The sequence below is a fragment of the Astatotilapia calliptera genome, chromosome 23 (assembly GCF_964374335.1).
Source record: "Astatotilapia calliptera chromosome 23, fAstCal68.1, whole genome shotgun sequence".
NCBI lineage: Eukaryota > Metazoa > Chordata > Actinopteri > Cichliformes > Cichlidae > Astatotilapia > Astatotilapia calliptera.
The window spans coordinates 17,779,606-17,802,224 of NC_137443.1; the positions used below are offsets into that span (position 1 = coordinate 17,779,606).

The 22,619-nt window shown below is 40.5% G+C and overlaps 1 protein-coding gene and 1 pseudogene across 7 annotated transcripts in view; one reads left to right on the forward strand and one right to left on the reverse strand.

The window, feature by feature from the left end:
- The window catches only part of LOC113015769 (tumor necrosis factor receptor superfamily member 14-like), a 103,326-nt gene that overhangs the window by 24,982 nt on the left and 55,725 nt on the right, over positions 1-22,619 (forward strand). For 3 of the 6 annotated variants that reach the window (XR_013905439.1, XR_013905440.1, XM_080297658.1), the window contains exons 1-4: positions 4,468-4,746; positions 13,310-13,405; positions 17,295-17,399; positions 21,088-21,178. Coding sequence is in view for 3 of the 6 variants with exons in the window: in XM_080297658.1 (XP_080153784.1) it covers positions 13,365-13,405; positions 17,295-17,399; positions 21,088-21,178 (237 nt within the window). In the remaining 3 variants the exon portion in view is untranslated. Of the gene's footprint in view, positions 1-4,466; positions 4,747-13,309; positions 13,406-17,294; positions 17,400-21,087; positions 21,179-22,619 lie in introns of those variants that run through there. The other 3 variants (XM_080297659.1, XM_080297660.1, XR_013905441.1) reach the window with 2 other exon arrangements.
- Positions 5,370-8,168, reverse strand: LOC145424158 (E3 SUMO-protein ligase ZBED1-like; annotated as a pseudogene). Its single transcript, XR_013905115.1, has one exon. The product of XR_013905115.1 is annotated as an E3 SUMO-protein ligase ZBED1-like (transcript).

Genomic DNA, 22,619 nt, shown 5'->3' on the forward strand with positions numbered 1-22,619 from the left:
CAGTCGTTTGAGTAATATGTTGTGGTCAACTGTATCAAATGCTGCACTGAGATCCAGTAAAACTAGGACTGACATTTTTCCACTGTCTGTATTCAGACATATGTCATTAAACACTTTGGTCAGAGCGGTTTCAGTGCTGTGGTTCTGTCTAAAACCTGACTGGAAGGCATCGTAGCAATTATTCTGTTTTAAGAAGTAACTGAGCTGTTGAGAAACTGCTTTTTCAATTATCTTACTTAAAAACGGGAGATTTGAGATCGGCCTGTAGTTGTTCATTTGTGTCTTGTCAAGATTGTCCTTTTTCAGTATAGGTTTGATTACAGCAGTTTTTAGTGATTCTGGAAACACACCTGATAATAAAGAAAAGTTGACGATCTGTAACAGGTCTGACTCTAAAGTCTTTGAGACCTTTTTGAAAAAACTTGTTGGCAGGACATCTAAACAGCAGGAGGAGGAGTTCAGTTTACCTAAGATGTCCTCCAGGTCTTTGCTGTTAATAGGGTGAAACTGTTTCATGGTGTTTAAACAGTTTTTTGGTGGACACAGTACATATCCTGGATCTGCTGTTGATGTACCAATTGCTTGTCTAATTTTTTGGATTTTTTCAGTGAAGAGACTTATCCATTCTGGGCAGAATATATATGTTAGGTGTACCTAAATCAGCAATCAAATCTATTAACCAGCTAAACTTTGATTTTATATGGAAGTGAAAAACCCACTATATTAGGTAATTTAGTCGAACAGTTTAAAGATGGAGGATCGCAAGCTATTGAATTTGACAGTTTAAATGGCACCCAAAAAATAAATTGGCTCGGGTCATTTTTAAGAAATCAAAATAGCCAATGGTTTCATATTCCAAACAAAATATTTTCAGATCTAAGCAGTATTAATCTTTTACTTAGATGCGATTTTGACATTAAAAAAACTCCCCGTAAAGCTTTCTTCCTTTCACCAGCAAGTGTTATACTTGGGCGATCGTGGCTCAAGAGTTGGGAGTTCGCCTTGTAAACGGAAGGTTGCCGGTTTGAGCCCCGGCTTTGACAGTCTCGGTCGTTGTGTCCTTGAGCAAGACACTTCACCCATTGCCTACTGGTGGTGGTCAAAGGGCACAGTGGCGCCAGTGTCCGGCAGCCTTGCCTCTGTCAGTGCGCCCCAAGGTGGCTGTGGCTACAATGTAGCTTGCCATCACCAGTGTGTGTGTGAATGGGTGGATGACTGGTTGTGTAAAGCGCTTTGGGGTCCTTAGGGGACTAGTAAAGCGCTATACAAATACAGGCCATTTACCATTTAATATACAAACATAATTATAGCCCACACAATACTCCCCTGTGGAACTATCGTTAGGTAAAAGTTGGGAACAAATCAATCTTTGTGCAAAAATGGTACGAAAAAGGCATCTGGTCAGTAATGCATTTGTTAAATGATAGAGGTAATATTTAATTTGAAGATTTTTGTGCCAATCATAACTTGCAAATAAACAACAAAGGGTTTGAAAAAATTATTAAGGCTATCGCTCCAAACATTCTTTGTACGGCACATAATCTCTTTCAAAACCCTGACTATACAGCCCCTGACCTCCCTGGACTTTTAGTAAATGGGCACAACATTGCAGCTAACCGTCTCAAACAACTGTAAAATTTGAATTATTAGAATTATTCACTAATGCTCTTTACAGATATGGATCCAATCTAAATTTAATTTCACAACTGTTCACCTGTGATCAAAAGAAAGAAATCAGAACAAATTACCTAGAACTTCCTATTCCTCCAAAAGCTAAGGTCTATTACAAAATCCTCTCAGGTGTTTACCCTTCCAAAGAATTTCTCAGACATCATTTTGCTATTGATAATAACACAACTGATGAATAAAGAATCGACAGAACATTTATTTTACGAATGTGTATATACTGTAAAGTCCTGTGGGACGATGTGCACTACTGGCTTTTCCCAAAGATTCTAAACCTACTTGAATTTTCTAAAAATTATATTATTTTTGGATGTCAAAGAAAAGAAAAGACACTTGAAAATGTCTTAAATGTAATAATTATTATGTATAAATTCTTCATTCATGAATGTTGATTTCTGAAAACAAAGCCATCCTTTTTCACTTTTCACAAAGAACTCTGCACCTTGTTCTCATCTGTAAAGTTTATGGCCAAAAACCAGCTGTAGATCTGCATCACATGGTTAATGAACTGAAGCTTTTAGAAAACCTTTTGTGTTATTAATAATTTTTTAACAAGCCTTTGTTGCCTGGATGTGACGTAATCGGACTTCAAATGCGGCTTCCGAAGGATGCAGCCTAGGTTTTGGGACAGACCTTATATTCTCGCTCACCTTTGCAATTTTGTACTCTTGTGTTACTCGCAGCAACAACTACACCTTATTGTCAGTCCATTTAATAATCTCGGCGCTTTTCCTCCACATTTTGCTGCAGCATTTCAAAGAGCTGGAAAGAGGTCTTTTTTTGATATACAGAAAGCATATGATATGATTTGGAGGGAAGGTCTATTAATTAAAATTAGGGAAATGGGTGTAAATGATTGAATGTTCAGATGGATTAAGAATTTTTTGGAAGGAAGACAAATAATGGTAAGGATTGGGAGGAGTTATTTGGAGAGTTTGCCGGTAGAAAATGGAACACCACAAGGGAGCATATTTAGCCCATTATTGTTTTCATTGTTGATAAATGATGATGTGTTTAAGAACATAGTGAGTGGAATGGAGTTTTCGTATTTTGCAGAAGATGGGGGAACATGGGCAAGAGGAAAAGGGTTAGACTTTTTGGTAAAGAAAGTACTGGGGGCAATCACAGGAAAAGAACAGTGGTCATACAAATGGAGGTTTAAATTCCCAGTTGATGAGACTAAAATAATGTTTTAAAAAAATATACATTAAAAATGGATACTGTCATTGCCTATCCCTAGCCTGGTTGAGGAGTTTAAATGTGCAAAAGTAAGGCTTGAGATGTCACTCACGGACTCCCGGGACCCCATAGTGAGAGGCACTGCTCCCACCCTAGCAACGGGGAAGAAGTGGACCCCAGCCACATCTGTGCTACAGGCAAAATCCACTGTTCGGCATTGTAACGTGGTGGTCTTTTTAGACCTTGCCAACGCCTTTGGGTCAGTTCCGCACAAGATCTTGTGGATGGCCTTCAACTATTTCAGCGTACCAAACCACATCACAGGACTGGTCACGACTTACTTTCAGGATTTACAGTTTTGTGTGACAGCTGAAAACACCACCACAGCCTGGCAGCACCTGGAAATTGGAGTTATGGCAGGCTGCACAATTTCCCCTCAGGCATTTATCATGGCAATGGAGTCGGTCATGCGGGCATCCCGGTGGGTAGTGGAAGATGAGAGACACAAGAGTGGCCTTTGTCTTCCTCCCATTAGGGCCTACATGGATGACATGACCAACATTACAACAACAAAACCATGTACTAGGCGATTGCTACAGAAGCTCCAGGAAAACATAGAATGGGCAAGAATGGAGTTTAAGCCAAGTAAATCTCGCAGCACCTCCATCATAAAAGGAAAACTGACAGCCGAGCAATTCTATATCAGTGGAGAACCAATTCCAACAGTCTTAGAGAAGCCCATAAAGAGCCTGGGACGGTGGTATAATGCAGACCTCAATGATATGTGGCAACTAGAACAGCTAAGGCAGAACTTGGCTGATGACCTCAAGCAGATTAACAACACTGCACTCCCAGGGAAACTGAAGCTCTGGTGTTTCCAGTTTGGGTTATTACCCAGACTACTGTGGCTGTTGACAATGTACAAGGTCTCACTCAATCATGCCAATCGACTAGAGAGGCTAGTGAGCTCCTAGGTTAAGAAGTGGCTCGGACTTCCCAAATGCCTCAGCAGCGTTGGAATCGACTATACATCTTTTTTTGGTTTTGTCACCTTGTACAAGACTTCTGGCAGAGATTATATGTCTTTATCTCAGAAAATATATTTAAAGGATTTGCACTGTTATGGAAATATGTATTATTTGGTCTCCACAAAAACCAAAGACAGTTCAACATTGATAACAGATATGATTAACTTGTTAATCTTAATGGCTAAATTTCATATTCACAAATCCAAATGTTTAGGAAGAAATTCCTCTTTTTATGTATACGCCTATGAGCTTTTGCAATAACTTAATTCAATAAAGAACACTACTAACCCCAAAAATGTAAAAACTATGGTTGTATTTGACAAAATGAAGATCCTTCAATCACTTTACACTTTGGCTTAATCAGTTAAACTTCTCCCCCTAGCATATGTATAATGTAGGTAGGTTCTGATGTTTGTTTGTTTGTTTGTTTATGGTTTACAATTTCTGTAAGTACAATACCTTGAAGTTAGAACTGTTTAATTTTACTTTGTATTGTACTGATGTTTAAATAAAGGTTTTAGGGGGGAGGGGCTGGGGGAAACGGCAGGTTGGATCGTCTTACGTTTCACGCATGCGCAGTACGGGGACGTAAGCGTTGTCGTTGTGGAAGAAAACGATTGAACCTGATAGTGTAGACGGGGAGCGTTTTTAGACAAAAATGCTGGTTTCAAATTTATCTGGATTAGTGTAGACGTAGTAGAGAGTTAAATGCAGAGCCGCGAGTTTAAATAAAAATAATGATACTGATTCGTGTATGTCTCTAATTCGTGAGGACGACGTGCTCTGTGTGTGTCACGTGATCTTGATCCTAACGTCCTAAGTCCGAGGATCCATGTAAGAGTTGGCGGAGACGGTAAGTGTCCTGATTGAGTGTAAACGCTATGTGAAGATGATGTTCAGAGTGTGAAGAAGGCTGTGAAGGTCTCCTCTCAGCTGGGTGGTGCAGCTGTAATGATACTGTGTCTACTTATTACTACAGTAGTGTCAGTGATTCCTTAAACAAGCTGCTGTGTGTGGTCTCTGCTCTGTGGTTATACACTCTATATGAATCAGTGCATTCAAATTATTATAGGCATATTCTGGGATCAATGATCGATGGATTCATGTTACAGTTTAACTGGTACACTCAACTGTTTGACTTTGAACTTTGGACTCATCTTGCTGTGATAACAGAGCCTGTATAAACCTGTAGACAGTGTGACCTGCACAACTAGTCAGACCTGTCTGTAAGTGTCAGGTCTAAACAGAGATTAATAAGTCTGCTCAGAGTTGAAGTAAAATCTGAGCTGTGAGCTGAGAGCTGGTGTTATGTCTCCTCCCAGCTTAGATCGGACTGTTACACCTGATATCTGGGGGTCCATGTGCACACAGTGTTGTGCTAAAACATGATTTCTGTGTGTGTGTTGTTAAATAGGCTGTGGTCAACAGGATTTATGACGGGGTTATATATTAAAGAAAGAAATGACCTGGCTCCAAGTATCTGTATGACTCTGTGTTAGTGCACCTGCATTACAGTCAGTCCACTCTTTGTTGTCCACCTAAATGATCTTCATAGAACTTATATTTGTTGGCTTGTCTGTTGCCCTCTTGGCCTGATCTCTCTTAAAGAAGAAATATTTAATGTCAAAGAGACTTTAGCTGGTTAAATAAAGCATATATAAAAGTCACTTTGCTAAAACATGACTGAAGCTTCTACCCTGTGACAGGAATGTTGTTTAGGACTAAAGATGTTTGACATATGTTTCACAGATTATGGGCCAACATGTCCTTTACAACGGTTAAAATGTGGCAGTCAGTTTTTAGCAAATACCAGAAATTGTTTTTTACCAGAACATCAGTTTTTGGCACAACATCTGCAGTCAGAGCATGGCATCCTAGTTTGGACTAGGGCTGGGCAAAACGATTATTTTCCTAATCGATGAATCTAGCGATTAATTTTTCGATGCATCGATTAATCGAATGATTAATTTTTCAATCCGATTCGATTTCGATTTGATTCGATTATCGATTATTTCCATATTTTTTGACGTGTATAGCAATTTCACATTTACTAATTTATGTATATCAATGAAAAACACAAATTTCTTCATTTGAAGACCTTTTAATAAAAAAAATTGCAAAATAAAGTTGTAGAGGTCATACAATCAATAGCATTTAACAAGAAATGAAATGTGCAAACATATAAAATTAAGGAAAAGTTAACAAAACATTTCAAATAAATAGCAACAATGGTGTCTTTAAACAAACAAAATGTAACATTCACTTTGCTTTCTCCCAAAAAGTGATCTTCATTCACAAAACAAAATCCACAATAACATTGTAGTACAATCTTCTGTTTTTAACAAAAAATTAAATGTTGTGCAGAACAAATATGAACAAAGGAAATCATAGCAAAAAATTAATAAAATATAAACAGCAGCAATGGCATCTTTGAACAAATACAACGTAACATTCACTTTGCTCTCTGCAAAAAAAGTGCTCTTTGTTAACAAAATATCCATTTTGCTGCCTTCTCTCCTATTTGTGTGTGTGTGTGTGTGTGTGTGTGTGTGTTCAATCATGTTCATCACATGAAGTAGTTATGCATTGGAGTGGAGAAATGTTAGCATTTCTACATGCTCAGCAGTCAGGCTTGCCCTTTTTTTGGTGACAATGTTTCCAGCAACTGAAAAAAGCCTTTCAGATGGTGTTGATGTGGCAGGTACAGCCAAATATGATTTGGCTAAATTAGCCAGTGTGGGGAATCTTGTTGCATTATTCTTCCACCATGTAAGGGGGTCATTATCCCTTGGAATAGGGGCTTCCCCAAAATACAGCAGTGCTTCTTTCCTCACCGCCTCATTTTCTCCATCCCCACCCTGGTCAGTGTTTTCATTACAATCTTCCTCCTCAGAATCTGTACCCAACAAAGTGTCCAACACAGACCTCTTCTTTGTTGGGGGACTTGCTGAGGCTTCCTGTCCCACATGTTCCTGCTGTAACTGTGATCTCTGCTCCCTTTTGAGATCAAGTGCCTCCCTCTGTACTGTTACTTGCAGTTTCAGAACATCTTCTGGAGAAAGGAATTTCAGTTTACGAAAACGTGGATCAAGGGCAGCAGCAATGAGTGACACATTTTTTCCATCTGCTTGAAATGCAGATACCTCTGGCTGCCACCTATACAAGATTTCCTCTTCTGCACAGTTCTGGAAAGAGTTCACTGCAGCAGAATCAAATGATTTGTTTTTGGTGGATTTCAGGAGACCTTTCAGCAGGGGGGGAAGAACAGAGACTGTGACATAAGACTGTCCACTAAGAACATTAGTGGCTTGCTCATAAGGCTTGAGCACCTCCTTCAATTCATCCAGAAGAATCCACTGATCACTTTTCAGATCTAGGTACTGTTTCCCACGCTGTGTGACTTTTGGATCTGAAAGCGTCGCAACCACTGGCCATCTCTGTTCCAACAGACGTTCAATCATGTAGTATGAACTGTTCCATCTGACAGCGACATCCTGGATTAGTTTATGCTCAGCTGTACCCATCTGCTTTTGCTTCTGCTTAAGTTTGGTGCAAGCTGGCTCACTTTTCCTGATGTGCTTTACCAAGGCCCTGTGCAGCTGATAGTGCCTTATCAATCTTGGGGTCTTTCAGTGCATGGTTTACAACCAGTTGCAGTGTATGCCCGGCACACCGATAGGACACCACTCCAAACTTCTCTTTCAGGATGTGGAGAGCTGCAACTATGTTACTTGCATTATCATGCACAACGGCAAGGACATTATGCAAGGAAATGTGGAATTTCTCTGCCACCTTCTCCACCCAGGAGGCAAGGTTTTCTGCAGTGTGGCGCTCTTCAACTGGCAGTGTTGCTAAATTGAAGGAGAGAAGATCCCAATTGTCATTAATGAAATGACAAGTTACCCCTAAGTAGGACTCTGTGACCAGACTTGTCCAAGCATCAGTGGTAAGGGAGATTTTGGATGTGGCCTTTTTTAGTTCATTCCTTAGTTTCTCAACCGAAGTTTCATACTTTCTCTCCATCATGCTTGTAAAATGACGCCTAGACGGCAGAGTGTATTCCGGTTGGAAAGTGGTCAGCATTTCTTTGAATCCCTCACCCTCAACCACAGCAAGTGGTCTCATGTCTTTTAAAATCATAGTTAAGACGCTCTCGGTAAGTACAGCCGCCTCCTGGGGGGTGCATGGTGTACTTCTTCTCTGACAGTAGTCCTCCAGACTTTTCTGTTTGTTCCTGAAATCATAAATCACACACAGCACACAGATGAATTCGAATAATTACAAAATAATTATATGGAAAGCATAATATCAAAATAATTAGATAAGGATCTGGTTGTTATAATAAATAAATATAAACCATGTATGTGCCTTACTGTTATGCCATGTGCTTTCATAGCATAACAGTAAGAGATTAATGATAATCACCAATGTTGAACATATGATATGGCTGCAAAAAATAACTGCAAAAAATAGCATTTAAACAGCCATAGCTGATGGCACATTTACTGGTGCACTGCTTTCTAGCCATTAGATGGCATAACTTTGACCTATAAGATCAAGCTGAAGAAGCATTATGTATAAAAACAGCATTCAAATAGGATGAAAGACATTAAACTTGACAAATCAAGAGTTCGTTGTCATTTTGCTTTTGCAAGCACTTTAACAATGTTGTAACATTGTCCACGACGGCTACGTTTAGCAGGTGGTGCATTATCCTTGTTAACATTTCTCCTGCGGCCAATTCTATGTCTCACATTTTCATCTTTCGCCGATTCTGATAATCAGCCTGCGCGCATTCCGACTCATTTTGCCAGCATGGGCCACAAATTAAAAAAACAACTAAACAGCAGCTGCTATATGTTACTGCTAAGCAGCTTAAATTAGTTTTGTATTTATGGAGGTTGGGTGTTTATCTCTGTCTATGAGTGAGTGTATGTCTAGGGGAGGGGGGGGGGGGGGGTCGGATGAATTAACGGGTAAAAACCAGCGTTAGTAAAAAAGTTGAAAACTTACGGTGGTTTGTCCTTTTCAGAAGCTGCTCCTGGATGTCATCGTTTGAGGTGCTGGTGCATAGCCGTCGTGCTTTTATGATAGGCCATTTCCACCTTACAAAGCCGGCAAACGACTGAATCACTTCCTTTTCGGTTAAAATATCCCCATACTGTAGAACTGCGTGTTCGGGTGCAGTGGTTTAAGTCGACTGCGACTACCTCACTCATGTTACCGCTACTCGCTGCCGCCATGTATTTTTTTGAAAGTGACGACGCATCGACGCAAATTGTTTTACGTCAACGTATTTTACGCGTCGACGTAATCAATTACGTCGACGCGTTGTCCCAGCCCTAGTTTGGACGTTTTATGTCTCTTATATCTGTGCTTTTATTGTCTTTTTTAAGTTTCTAGTTTGTTTCTTTTATATTTCTGTGTAACATAGATTTGCACAGTTCAGTGGGTTCTCGCTCACCGCTTGTCTGCAGGCTTTATTAAATGGAAAACCTCCACAACAGTTGTTACCACTTTGGTTCCCTTTTCCACATTAACTGACGTGGAACAACAGGAAGAACAGTGAGACCAGAAGTTTAAGCTGAGTTTTTTAAAAACATTTGAAACTGTTTTCTTTAGTGTTCATGTGCTGTAGCATCGGAAGCAGTTGAAAACACAGCTGACATTAATCTTTGCAGCTGCTGCTCATGTGACCAAACACTTCAAACATGAGGAACTCTGACCTTTGCTTCTCAAACAGTCAGTCTTTTCTTTATGTGGATTATTTTGGAATCTTTTACAGACTAAAAGGCTGTGTTGTTCACTTCTACAATTAACTAAGCCCTGTTGTAAGAATCCACAAAAGCTGCTGGTGTTTTTGTTGTGACTTCTTTATCATTTCCAAACTCAGATTTGGAAAGGAAAGCCATGAAGTAAATACTTGTGCTGGTTTAAGGGTTTCTGCACCTCTTGATCATAATTTCTGCTGCGTTCAGTCTCTCGTGCTGGGTGAAGCACATGCCTAGCTTGCTTGTTGTCAAACTTGTCTACATGCATATCTTTGATTTCTTCTGCAGACCACTTGCAGCCTTTCTCCATATTTCTTGAAGCTCACAGTGGAGCTTGTTAACAAGTGCCTTTATAGTTGTGCCATTATCCAAGTCATCCATAAAGCTAATACCAAACATCGCATTTAAACATCCTGTGAGGAACAATGCAAAAGACTGTAACACGTCACCATCTTCTGGTTTAATTATTTGATAGTCCAACATTTTATGAAGCTTCTGCAATCCTATAGTCATCAACAAAAAACTTGTCACGCAAGTGTTTTACTTTAGCATCACCGCTGTAATAGTTTAAGGACAGCATTTTCTCATGGTTCAAAATCCCCTTTATCAGCACCACTGATATCTGCTGACGTCTACATGAGCGTTCTGTACACAGCTCTACTAAAACTTTCGTTTCTGCTTCTGACCCAGCCAGAGCAGCAGTGATTGTATTTTCTTTCAAGTCTTTATAGCAGCTTCTGTTGTTTTGTGTTCTTCTAGAGTCTTAATTTATGCTGATAGATGTTTGGTTTTATCACTGACTTGTTTAAGCCTCTCATTCATTTTATCTCCATGTATCGCTTCTCTTTTCATAAGTGCACACACACAATATACAGGCTGATGTCCTAAGGAGGAGTTTGTTTTCCTTCATCATTACTATCATCACCAGACACAGAGTAGTGCCTGAGTCATTCCAGTTTGCTTACAAAGGAACAGAGCTTGTCTTCAGTGACCTCATTGAACCTGATTTTTGTTTGGACTGTAACTAGGGCTGCCACGATTAGTCGACTAGTCACGATTACATCGACTATCAAAACCGTCGACGACGATGCGTCGTTTGAAGCTTTGTAAGATCACAAAAGACGCAGGAATAAGTAGTAGTATTTACGAGTGTAATAACAGACTGAAACAGAAGATGGTAGCACTGCATGTACAAGGATGCCAGCTGCCATTAAACCCCGAAGAAGAAGAAGTAGCTCTGTACAGAATTCATAGCACAGCCCAGCTCAGTTTCCAACAATGGCGGCAGCTAGTTAGTTTTAATATTACTCTTATTATTCTTTCTGGGTCACAAAATAAACGTTTAACATATTTTTAGGCGAGAATGTAACTGTGTAAACCTCAAATATCTGCTCAGTTTATCAAGACACCACATATTTTCAAAAGCGCTCCGACGTTTTTGGAGACGTCTGTTACCCACTAGCTCGATAGCTAGCCGGGGGCAAAGCTCACTAGAGCCCGTGAGAACACCGGACTCCCGGTAAATCGTTTTCAAACCCACCGCCGTCTTTCGCTACTCAGGTTAAACATATATAGGTCACTTAGATCAGCGGTCCCCAACCCCCGGGCCTCGGACCAGTACCGGTCCGTGAGTCGTTTGGTACCGGGCCGCGAGAGTTGAGGCTCAGGTGTGAAATGCATGGTTTTCAGGGTTTTTATCGGTTTTCAGCGTTATTTTGTTATCGTTTTTATCGTTAACTCGGTTAGAATAAATACAGTACACAACTGTACAGAATAGAATAGAATAAAATAAAATACTATATACAGTAGAATAAAATAGAATAAAATATACAATAAGATAAAAATAGAATACAAATGCTATATATGACTGAGTAAAAATACAACGATGCCAGAAAAGATTATTGCACTTAGTGTTATTGCACATGTGTGGATGTGTGTGTTTGATCAGTTAAAGTCTTTATTGTGGAGTCTGACAGCAGTGGGGAGGAAAGACCTGCGAAATCTCTCCGTCCCACACCGTGGGTGCCGCAGTCTCCCACGGAAGGAGCTGCTCAGTGCTGTCACAGATTGCTGCATGGGGTGGGAGATGTTGTCCAACAGGGATGACAGCTTAGCCGCCATTCTCCTGTCACTCATCACCTCCACTGGGTCCAGAGGGCATCCTAGAACAGAGCTGGCCCTTTGGTTCAGCCTGTTCAGTCTCTTCCTGTCCCCGGCAGAGATGTTGCCACCCCAGCAGACCACACCATAAAAGATAGCAGAAGCCACCACAGAGTCATAGAATTTCTTCAGGAGTGGGCCCTCCACTCCAAACGACCTGAGTCTCCGCAGCAGGTACAGCCTGCTCTGCCCTTTCCTGTAGAGGGCGTCTGAGTTATGAGTCCAGTCCAGTCTGTTGTTCAGATGAACACCAAGGTACCTGTAGCTGTCCACAGCCTCAATGTCCATACCTTGGATGTTCAGTGGTTGCAGTGGAGAATGCTTGTGCCTGCGGAAGTCTACCACCAGCTCCTTGGTTTTACTGGCGTTGATCTGGAGGTAGTTCAGCTGGCACCAGTCCACAAGTTCTTGAGTCAGATGCGTTCTGGTGCAATAAGCTGTACGTTTTACGTCCAATGGATGCATGATCTGATTAGTCGACTAATTGCAAAAATAATCGGTGACTAGTCGACTATCAAAATAATCGTTTGTGGCAGCCCTAACTGTAACTGTGCTGCAGATTTGAAAATTAAAAATAATTTGAGTTACAGGTGCAGTTGTGCTTTTCTATTTGTGGTCTATCCTTTTTTATATTCTCTATTGTCTTTGTTTCTCTTTTCTGTCTGTCAGCTTTGACATTGTTATATTACATATATACTGTGAGTAATAATAGAAATTAATACATTATATTAAAAACCACACAAACAAGAGGAGTCTGTACAGACTTTCTAGAGCTTGTCTTGGAAAAGCAAATCTGTTTGGCACAACGGTGCATTCAGATCATAATTCAGATTGCAGAGCCAGACAGGACCGGCTAAAACATATCTAATACAAAAGAAATGAGCATTGAGTTTAGAACATGTACTCATCAGGTCATATCCATTTAAGTCAGAATGTGCTCAGAGTTTAAATATGTGGCAACAGTTTTTGATTCAAAGCCAAAGTTGTGTGCTTCAAAGGGAACCAGTGCCTTTCATGTTTGAGACATCTTTCTCGTTTCCACATTGATAACATCATGTTGGTTTCATATTATCGAGCTTATGTTGAATCTCTTCTATGATTTTCCTTGGTGTCTTGGACATTTGTCAGGAAATGAAGCGATCTAACAGCTGATTGGTTTATCAGTGCTGAACCATCACCACATTACAGCAGACACATACAGCAGTTAACTGCTTCAATGTTTCTTGATGACTCAACATACTTTTGCAGTTTGTTCCTCCTTCCCTCTTCCTTCTGGACAAAGGTTTCTGTTCCCAGAATGAATAACAAAAAAAAAAAAAAAAAAAAAAGCTTTGCATCACTCAGATCAATGAATCATAGCTTTGTTGCTTTGTGGGTTACGTGATGCTCAGAACCTGACTGTATTAGGTGAGACAGAAACGGTCAGCTTCATCAGGTGTTAGTAATCCTGATCTAAAATAATTGGTTTTCTTTGTGTTTTTCCAGATGTTGTCAGGCTGTTCTTCCTGTTAGAAACTCCATCATCCCAAATCTCAGGGGCATGCTCTTCTTTTGGACCATGGAAACTTACCCAGGAGCCAGGTAAGCCATCCAAACCTGTGTGAAAAAGTTGTTTAATCATGAATAAACTATGATTAACCACATTTGTTGGAAAGTTGAGTTCAATTTCTCTAGCCACACTCAGGCCTAATCTCAGACCTCCTGAATGAAGAAATCACTTAAAATAAATCTTTCTGACAGATTGAAGTAATCTCAAGTGTCTCATAACCCAGTCTGAAAGGGTTACAGAGATATCAGTTTAAGCTGCTAACAATGAGCCTGAGTGGGACCCCTTCTTTGTAGATATTTGGAAGTCCGTAAATACAAGGTATAGCATCCCCTGGGTATAGATGATGATATGTAGGGTGGTCAATGATTTTGTCCTTTTCAAGTTGTTGAAGGCAAGCAATAATGTTCACATTTTATACAGAGTAGACAGTAGAGCTGGGCGATAGAACGATAACGATATGTATCGCGATATAACTTTTACTCGATAGAGAAATTAAGCTATCGCGATAGACCTCGCCGCTCTTGTCCTCTTAAAAAAAAAAAAAAAAAAAAGGGTCAGCCAATCCAAATTAAGTAGCGCAGAGCCGAACCAATCACAGCCGCAGCGTCACGTCGCGTGACTTGTTACGTACAGCACAAGTACCAAGCCGCACGTGTGTTTGTTTGGGAAGCAGCCAGCGCGTAATGGAGGAAATGAGTGTGCCGACTAGAAAAATCAACCGAGCATGACCGAAGAGAAAACAGATGATGGTTCCAATGCCGGAGAGATTGTCGAACGGAAGAGCCATAGAAGTTCCGTAGTGTGAAGGTATTTTGGCTATTTCAAGTCTGACAAAAAACAGAGTAGCGTGCACTGTAAATTGTGCCGAAAGCAAGTCTGGAAATACAATAAACTGGTGCATGCGTCACACTGTGCGCCACGTTATTGTTTCGGTGAAATGAATTTCTACAATACTGTTACTGTTAATTCTACTCTCTGCAGTGTTTAAATGCTTACACATACACACAGTTACTGTCCCTCCACACATACGACTCGGTTCTGCTTCTATGCCCCAGCTTTGTTTACTTTTTCCCACCGAGGCTTCTAGACTTCTGATTGGCCAACATTTCTGCACGGTTAGGAATCTAGCGCCACCTGCTGCTTTGGCATGTTCATAGCAGCGTTTTCCTTCATTTCTGCCTTTATGTGTGGACGGGATTCTTTTTTAAAACGAAAACGGAAAATCTCCGTTTTCAAAAATACCCGTGTACGTGTGGACGTAGCCTCAGTCTCTGACTGGAAGCGCTAATTCATCATTCGGCTTTTGTCAGACTAAAGTAACTGTTAAAACTGTTTGAAAAGCTAAGCTATACAACAAGGAGAGATTGAGAATTTCCTTTTAGTTCTCAGTTTATTTGATATTGACAAAAGTTAGTCAGTTTTGTCTGTTCTTCTGTAAAACAAACTAAGATTTTTTTTTAGAATTAATATTTTGTTTCTAAGTGGAATTGACAATTTAGTCTGTTTTGTTTGTTCTATTTTGAAACTTAAACGCTTTAGCGGCTGCCTTTTGTGTAGTTTGCAATATTTGCCTTTATTTATCTGAAAAAGTCTCATGTTCCTTAAGTACATCTACCCTGTTGAACTTATTATGGGAAATAAATATTTAAATAAAAACAAGCTGCTGATTATTTCACATTTTACTTGTGAGCAACGGCACATTTAAATCTTACAAATATAGTTATTTGGCTTATATCGTGATATATATCGTTATCGACTGAAATGAAAAAATCATATCGTGATATGAAAAAATCTTATATCGCCCAGCTCTAGTAGACAGATGGTTTGAAAGATGAGGGGAAGAAGCCATCTATGTCCACTGTGAACAACCATCTTTGAACGGAGGTGGTGGTTTACGACACCAACCGTCTGCCATCTATAATCCAGTTTTGAGATCTTTTCCCAGAAGCCTTAACACCCACTCACATCCTGGGCCATTTGACCTCAGGAAATCACATGATAGGGTGGGGCTAGGTTTCACAGCGGGTTCACCCAAAACCTTGGCTGATTGTTACCTACACCCGTTTTTACACCCTGGCTTGTTTGATTAGGTAGAGGATCAACAGGGGGTCCATCCATGTCCCTCTTGGTGGACACTTCCCTAGGACTTAACTCTGGGACTCTCCACCATTTGACCTTAGAACTGAAGAAGCTTCTCGGAGGAGAGGTGAAATGTCTTCAAGCAACTGAAAGAAGTCCAGATGCTTTTCTTTCCAAGCTCCTTAGACCAGTCTTTCTCAAACTGTGGTATGCATACCACTAGTGGTACTTGGGTTCTCTCTGGTGGTATGTGGGAAATCTCCATTTTTTTTAAGATTAAATAACATACCATTGTAGAGGTATGAAAAGATGGCGCGAGAGTTCTCAAGGCTTTTCTGGGAGCCAGAGTCAACCAGAAAACGTCTCCCCCAGCGTGAGCCCTCTATGAAGAGCAGCCTTTCCTTATCGCCAGCGGTTGCAGCCGCTACAGAGCGCTGGTGGGCTCGTTTCCCTGGGCCTTAAAACAGCAAAGGTGGCACGGCCCTGTCACGCTGATGGTAAAAACACAGCCTTTTCCATGGTGCCGCAATCCCACCCACAATCGATGAGTTGGAGGCCCCCGGGAGAATCAGTGGGGGCCAGCTCGCACTGGTGCCGGCAACTGTCGGAGGAAGACGTGCGTGAAGAGGAATCCGCCGTCATCCGTTACTAGAAAGAACAGCGTGCTCTCCATGAGCTTGAGAGCGGTACCATCACCCAGGCCAGAGAGAGAGGGGTTTCTCGGCCCACTCTGCGTCAGAGAGGGAGTAGTGCCGAGCAGCAGCGCCTTGAGAACGGTGTATTTCCCTTGGGTGGGGGGATCCCATGCAAGGCCCACATGATGGTATTTTGTGTTGTGGGCTGAAACGCCATGAAGAGCAAACTGATTTTTGACGTGCATGAACCACGAAGGAGGGTCGTGAAGTCAAAAATCCAGCAGCTTACCCGCCACAGCAAAAGGTAAAACCTACACCTCTGCTATCACTTCTGACATAAATGAAGACAGAAGACTAAACAGCAGTGGTGTTTGTGTGGTTACTGAAGTTGGGCTAGCTGGTATATAATAAAGTGCTGCGTGGTGGCTAGCTATACAGCTATGGTTTGCATAATATAAACAGTGAAGCTGGAGGATGAACGCTAACTTTTTTCCACTTGATAAAAGTTAACGTGAGGGTTCCCGAAGGTTAGGGACAAATGCAAATGTCATCTCTTAAAGACTGTATATCCCACCTGCTGCGAATGTTTTAATGCAGTACAGTTGCTATTATTATCACATCCTATTTATGACAGTTAAAATAAATAACATTCATATAAGAAATAAAATTGTCTGTGTAAACTATATGTGGTGTACTACTGTACTTTAATGTCAGTCATAAGGGTGGTACTTCAAGAGACAGTTTATGAGGTGGTACTCATTGTGAAAAGTTTGAGAACCACTGTTGTAGAGGATAAATCTAAATTTCAAATATATGAAAACTCTCCACACCTGAATCATCTACAGGTGCATAGAGGGAAATAAAACCTTTTTCAGAATAAGAGTATAACCTATGCACATTTATCATTATTTTTTACCATTACAAAGTTTCTCTGTGCCTGACAAAGGTCAAAAAGATGCTGTAACTGAATAAAATAATGGTAAACCTGACAGTGTTCAGAGGTTATACTCATATTTTCTACAGAGGATAGTTTCAGTTGTGGATCATTTGTTATTTCTGATGTAATGTGGTCCATCGTGTGAATGACTTCTTTATATGGGTTTCCCCCCCTTATTCCTTCAGTTTTATTAAAATATTTACATTTTAAAATGATTTTTTTTTTCCAAAAACATTAATGAAAGTGTGTTTTTGTTTTTCTTTCTGTCAGGATGTGTCCTGTAACTGAAAATAGGACTGCGTCCTTAAAGCGCACCAAGTCATTACAAGAGCTTATAAATTTTGACAGAGGACAAGGTCCTGCTACTGCAGAAAGGTAATGTGTGTCTAAATGTTGTTCCTGACTCGGTGTTTGTGAAAAAATTCTTTCTCACACATATGGGCTCAAAATGTGGTCATAAATATTTTGTACTTGTAAAAAAGATTTGTATGTGTAAAAAAGATTTGTGTGTGCGTAAAAAAGATTTGTATGTGTAAAAAGAATTTGCGTGTGCGTAAAAAAGATTTGTATGTGTAAAAAAGATTTGTGTGCGTAAAAAAGATTTGTATGTGTAAAAAAGATTTGTGTGTGCAAAAAAGATTTGTGTGTGCGTAAAAAAGATTTGTGTGTGGACTTAGAAAAAAAAACCCTGCAAGTTACAAGTACGGATTTTTGACCCTATTTTTCTTCCCTTCATCTGATAGGTCAATGTCATGTCAATCACAAATGTAACAATCCAATCAGAGAACAGATGGGTTTGGCTGTCGAGGGGCGCTTTTTTTGAACTGCAGGTCTTTGAAGGGAATAAATGCCCTTTTACATGCCAACCCAGCGTTTTCCTTCATCACCACGAAGGAAAACAGTCTGTGGTCGTCCGAGTTTGGTGATTTTTGTGTCAGAGGTCTACGTGTTTAATACAGGGACTTCCACAGCCTTTTCAACAGCGCTGCGGACCGCGGGGTGGGGGCGGGCAGTGTTTTGGAAATGACAGTCTTCATTACAAAGCTTTCTTCGTTATGAATTAGCATACATGTTTTTATTGAACATTTGAAGAACTAGCAAAAAAAACAAACTCTTGTAGAGGACATAAAGTCAGAGATAGAAAAGACAAGGAGCAGGTGCATCTAGTACAGGTAGAGCTGCTGCAAAAACCCACAGAGCCCAGCAGCCAGCGTAACAAATTCTGGATCCTTTGCTTTTAGTTAGCAGTTAGCATTAGCAGCGTATCCTGCATCCGATGTGAAAGGACTTTTATGCTGCGCACTGTGACTCACAGCAATGGTCCTGGGTCAGCCCTGACTTTGTGTTAAACTAATCCTAAAGTAATAATGTTATTTCCAACCACTGATATACCACAACTTTTTCCTTTCAACAGCTACTGAAAGTTAGGGGACCTAGCTGCTATCGGATATTTATATAGCGATCCTCCAGCTTCAAACGGTATCACCCTTCAAGGACCTGCAGTTCAAAAAAGCTCCCCTCCGACAGCCTAACCCATCTGTTCTCTGATTGGATTGTTACATTTGTGATTGACATGACATTGACCAATCAGATGAAGGGTAGAAAAATGGGGGCAAAAATCCGTACTTGTAACTTGCAGGGTTTTCTTTTCTAAGTCCACACACAAATCTTTTTTACACATACAAATCTTTTTTACGCACACACAAATTCTTTTTACACGTACAAATCTTTTTTACACATACAAATCTTTTTTACGCACACACAAATTCTTTTTACACATACAAATCTTTTTTACGCACACACAAATCTTTTTTACACATACAAATCTTTTTTACAAGTACAAAATATTTATGACCACATTTTGAGCCCATACACACACTCCTGTGTTCGTATGTGAAGCTCAGCTGTTGTTTGGCCTGTAGCTTACTATGATTGGTTCTCTCCAGTTTCCAGCTGACTGCAGAGCCTTTCTGCCAGTGTTGCCAAGTTAGCGACTTTGTCGCTATATTTAGCGGGTTTTCAGACCCCCCTTAGTGACTTTTTTTCTAAAAAGCGACTAGCGACAAATCTGGCGACTTTTTCTGGTGTTACTGGAGACTTATTTATGACGACTTTTTGACGTGAAAGCGCGTATCGCTCTTACTCTCAACAAGCAGCGGTTGCTGCCGTTGGCACCTTGCCCGTACCAAAGCGCTCACAGGCGGAGGATAGTCTTCATGCAGCTGCTATCAGTGTAGGAGATGTTCACCCCAATGCGTCGAAACTGCAAATGAATCGCACATGAGCGAAGTCGCTGCTCCCGCACTGTCTGTAACGCAATCAGTTCTTCTTTCACTGTTATGCTGTTTTGTGGATCTCAAGGTTTAAAACTACTCATAAACACACACACAAAGTAACTCCAAAAGAGCGCCTATTTTGGGTCACTTTTGCCGGTCCAAGCCTGGATAAAGGAGCAGGGTTGGAATTGTGACGTTAAAAAAAACAATAATTGCTACAAGAAATTTAATTTGTAGTTCTAAATAAATTCTAACTGCATTTAGGACGTTTTTTACTCACTTTATGTCTCTTCCACAATGTTATTTCTCTCTCCAACAGCGTAGGTTACCATACATTAGCATGACCAATTATGCAAATTGCGCGATGATGTCATTTAGCGACTTCTAGCAACTTTTAGGACAGCCAATAGTGATTTTCCTTACTGAGGAGTTGGCAACACTGCTTTCTGCTCTTATTGAAGAAAATATAAAACTATTCCAAGGAACCATCAACGACTCATCCAGGAGGTCAAAGAAGACTCCAGAACTACATCTGTAGACCTGTAGACATCACTTGGCTCAGTTAATTCAATTTCATACAGCGCTAAGTCAGAACAACAGTTGCCTCAAGGGGCTTTATATAGTAAGATAGACCCTACAATAGGGTTAAGGTCAAAAGTCATGATTCAACAATAAGAAAGAGACTGGGCAAAAATGAATAGTTCAAGGAGGAAAGGTTCGTGTCACATCTGCCAAGAAACATAGATTTTCCTGGGGTTTCTCAGAAATATTCTATGGACTGACGAGACAAAAGCGGAACTTTCTGGGAAGTTTGAGTCCCGTTACATTTGGCATCAAAATAATGACATTTCAGAAAGTGAACATCGCAGCAGCAGTCAGACACAGTGGTGGTAGTGTGGATGGTCTGGGCTGCTCTGTTATAACTGATGAAACCATGAATTCTGCTCTCTACCAGAAAACCCTGAAGGAGAATGTCCACACATCTGATTATGTCCTGAAGCTCAAGAGCACTCGGGCAGCAGCACAGTGATACAAAACACAGCAGCTATTCACCTCTGAATGACATATAAAAATAAAATGAAGGTTTTGGCACGACCTAATTAAAATCAGTACTTCAGATTCAGACTCATTCAGATTGAGATGCTTTGGCCTCCCATGTAGGTGAAAAATTCAAAAGACACTTTTGGACTTCAGAGCAGCCAATGCAGAGCAAGCTGTTAAACTTTAGATGGCAATCCTGATGAATGAAACCTTAGCTTGATGCGTCTAACCTCTCCTGTTAAATGAATCCACTCGTCCAAACAAACAGTTCCATGAGATAATTTGGTAAACTTCACCATAACTCTTTACTTTGTCACCAAGATTTTCAAAGCGTCGTGGAAGTTTTACGTTTCACATTGAACTCTTTAATATCGATCAGAGGGATGTGGGAAAAGTAAATCCATGCTGAATCAGGATCCCTGTGCACACTGACTTTCAGTTCGTTCTCCTTGGCTTCTGTTTCCAGAGTACAGAACATCAAGGATTAGGAACAGATTTGTTCACTCAGATGAACAAGTCATAGCTGTGTCACTTCTGAGTTACATGATGCTCCAAATTAAAAATATTATTTTGCTTTTATTATTTTGTACTAACCATATCTTTTGTCTGTTGTGTGGATATTAAGAGTCTGCATGTGAGGATGGATGACAAAAGACTGTAGATTAATAAAAAACAAAATAAAAAAAAAATCTTTGTGTTTGTCCAGCTGTTCTTCCTGTTAACACTCCATCATCTCAAATCTCCAGGGACAGGTTTCGTCTTTTGGACCAAGGAAACTTTGAGCCTGCCAGATCAGATGTCTCCAAAAGGAAACCTGTGAATGTTGCCGCATTTCTGGTACGCACTCTTAAGATACATCACAGCATTGTAAGATGAAGAAAGATCTACCCTTAGGCCCCCTCCTCGATTCGGAGATGGTTGTTTCCTTTTCATGTAAAGGGCCTCCTTGACTCCACGCTCAAACCAGCGATCTACTCAGATCGACACGCCACAACTTGAATAAGATTGGCTGGTTTTGTATTGCAATCCAGTACCTCCTAATGTGCATGATTGTCACAGCAATACTACTGTGTGCCCCGTGATGTAATTAGTATGTGACACAAATGCTACAACAAAGGTGGACGTTGAGGCAAGAATATATCTGATGCTTGGTCTGTGACTTTCGTCAGACTAGGGGAACAGGGCCTTGTTTTTGCAGCCATTTCCCTCATTCACGGATTTCAGAAATTGGCAGTTTTAATTTTCTTGAGATGCTCTTATGACTCGTTGAGTGACACCACTGCCCAGCCAATCAGTGGCATGCAGTCTCACGATGTCACATTTTAGTATCGTTCAGATTGGTTTGAACGCCGGCAGAGGAGCTCCTTTTTTACTAATGGAAAAGGGGCTCAAGTGACAGCCTAGGCCAAAAGCGGGAGGTAGTGAGCCGGTTGAGAATGATCATTAAGCATTTTGGGGTTTTAATTTTACTAGTTTTTGAGATATTGTGGAGGTAAGCATCAACGACACAGCTCTCAGTTCTCACTCCTTCTTTATTCGTCTCCAACATCAACTGCGCATATCGCGCCACAAAACACAGGAACACACTTCCTCTACACTGGGTGTGAGTGGAGCCCTCTAGTGGTCCCCCACAATATTAATGTTCAATCATGGCCTAAGATTTCAATTTGTGAAACAATGTCTGAAAGTGGGTCGGCAAACAAATATCTTCAAGAAAAAAAAAACAATATGTAGAGTACACCCCTCACATTTTTGTAAATATTTTATTACATCTTTTAGTAGGACAACATTGAAGACATGACTCTTTGATACAATGTAAGGTAGTCAGTCTACAGCTTGTTTAACAGTGTAAATTTGCTGTTATCTCAAAATAACTCAACATACGGCCATTATTGCCTAAACCGCTGGCAACAAAAGTGAGTACACCCCTAAGTAAAAATGTCTAAACTGAGCCCAATTGGCCATTTTCCCTCCCTGGTGTCATGTGACTCGTTAGTGTTACAAGGTCTCAGGTGCAAATGGGGAAACAGATGTGTTTGAATTTGGTGTTATTGCTCTCACACCCTCTCATGCTGGTCACTGAAAGTTTAACATGGCAAAGAATTCTCTGAGGGTTTGAAAATAAGAATTGTTGCTCTACATAAAGATGGCCTAGGATATAAAAATAATGCCAACACCCTGAAACTGAGCTGCAGCACAGCGGTCAAAACCATACAGCGGTTTAACAGGACAGGTTCCACTCAGAACAAACCTTGCCATGGTCAACCAAAGAAGTTGA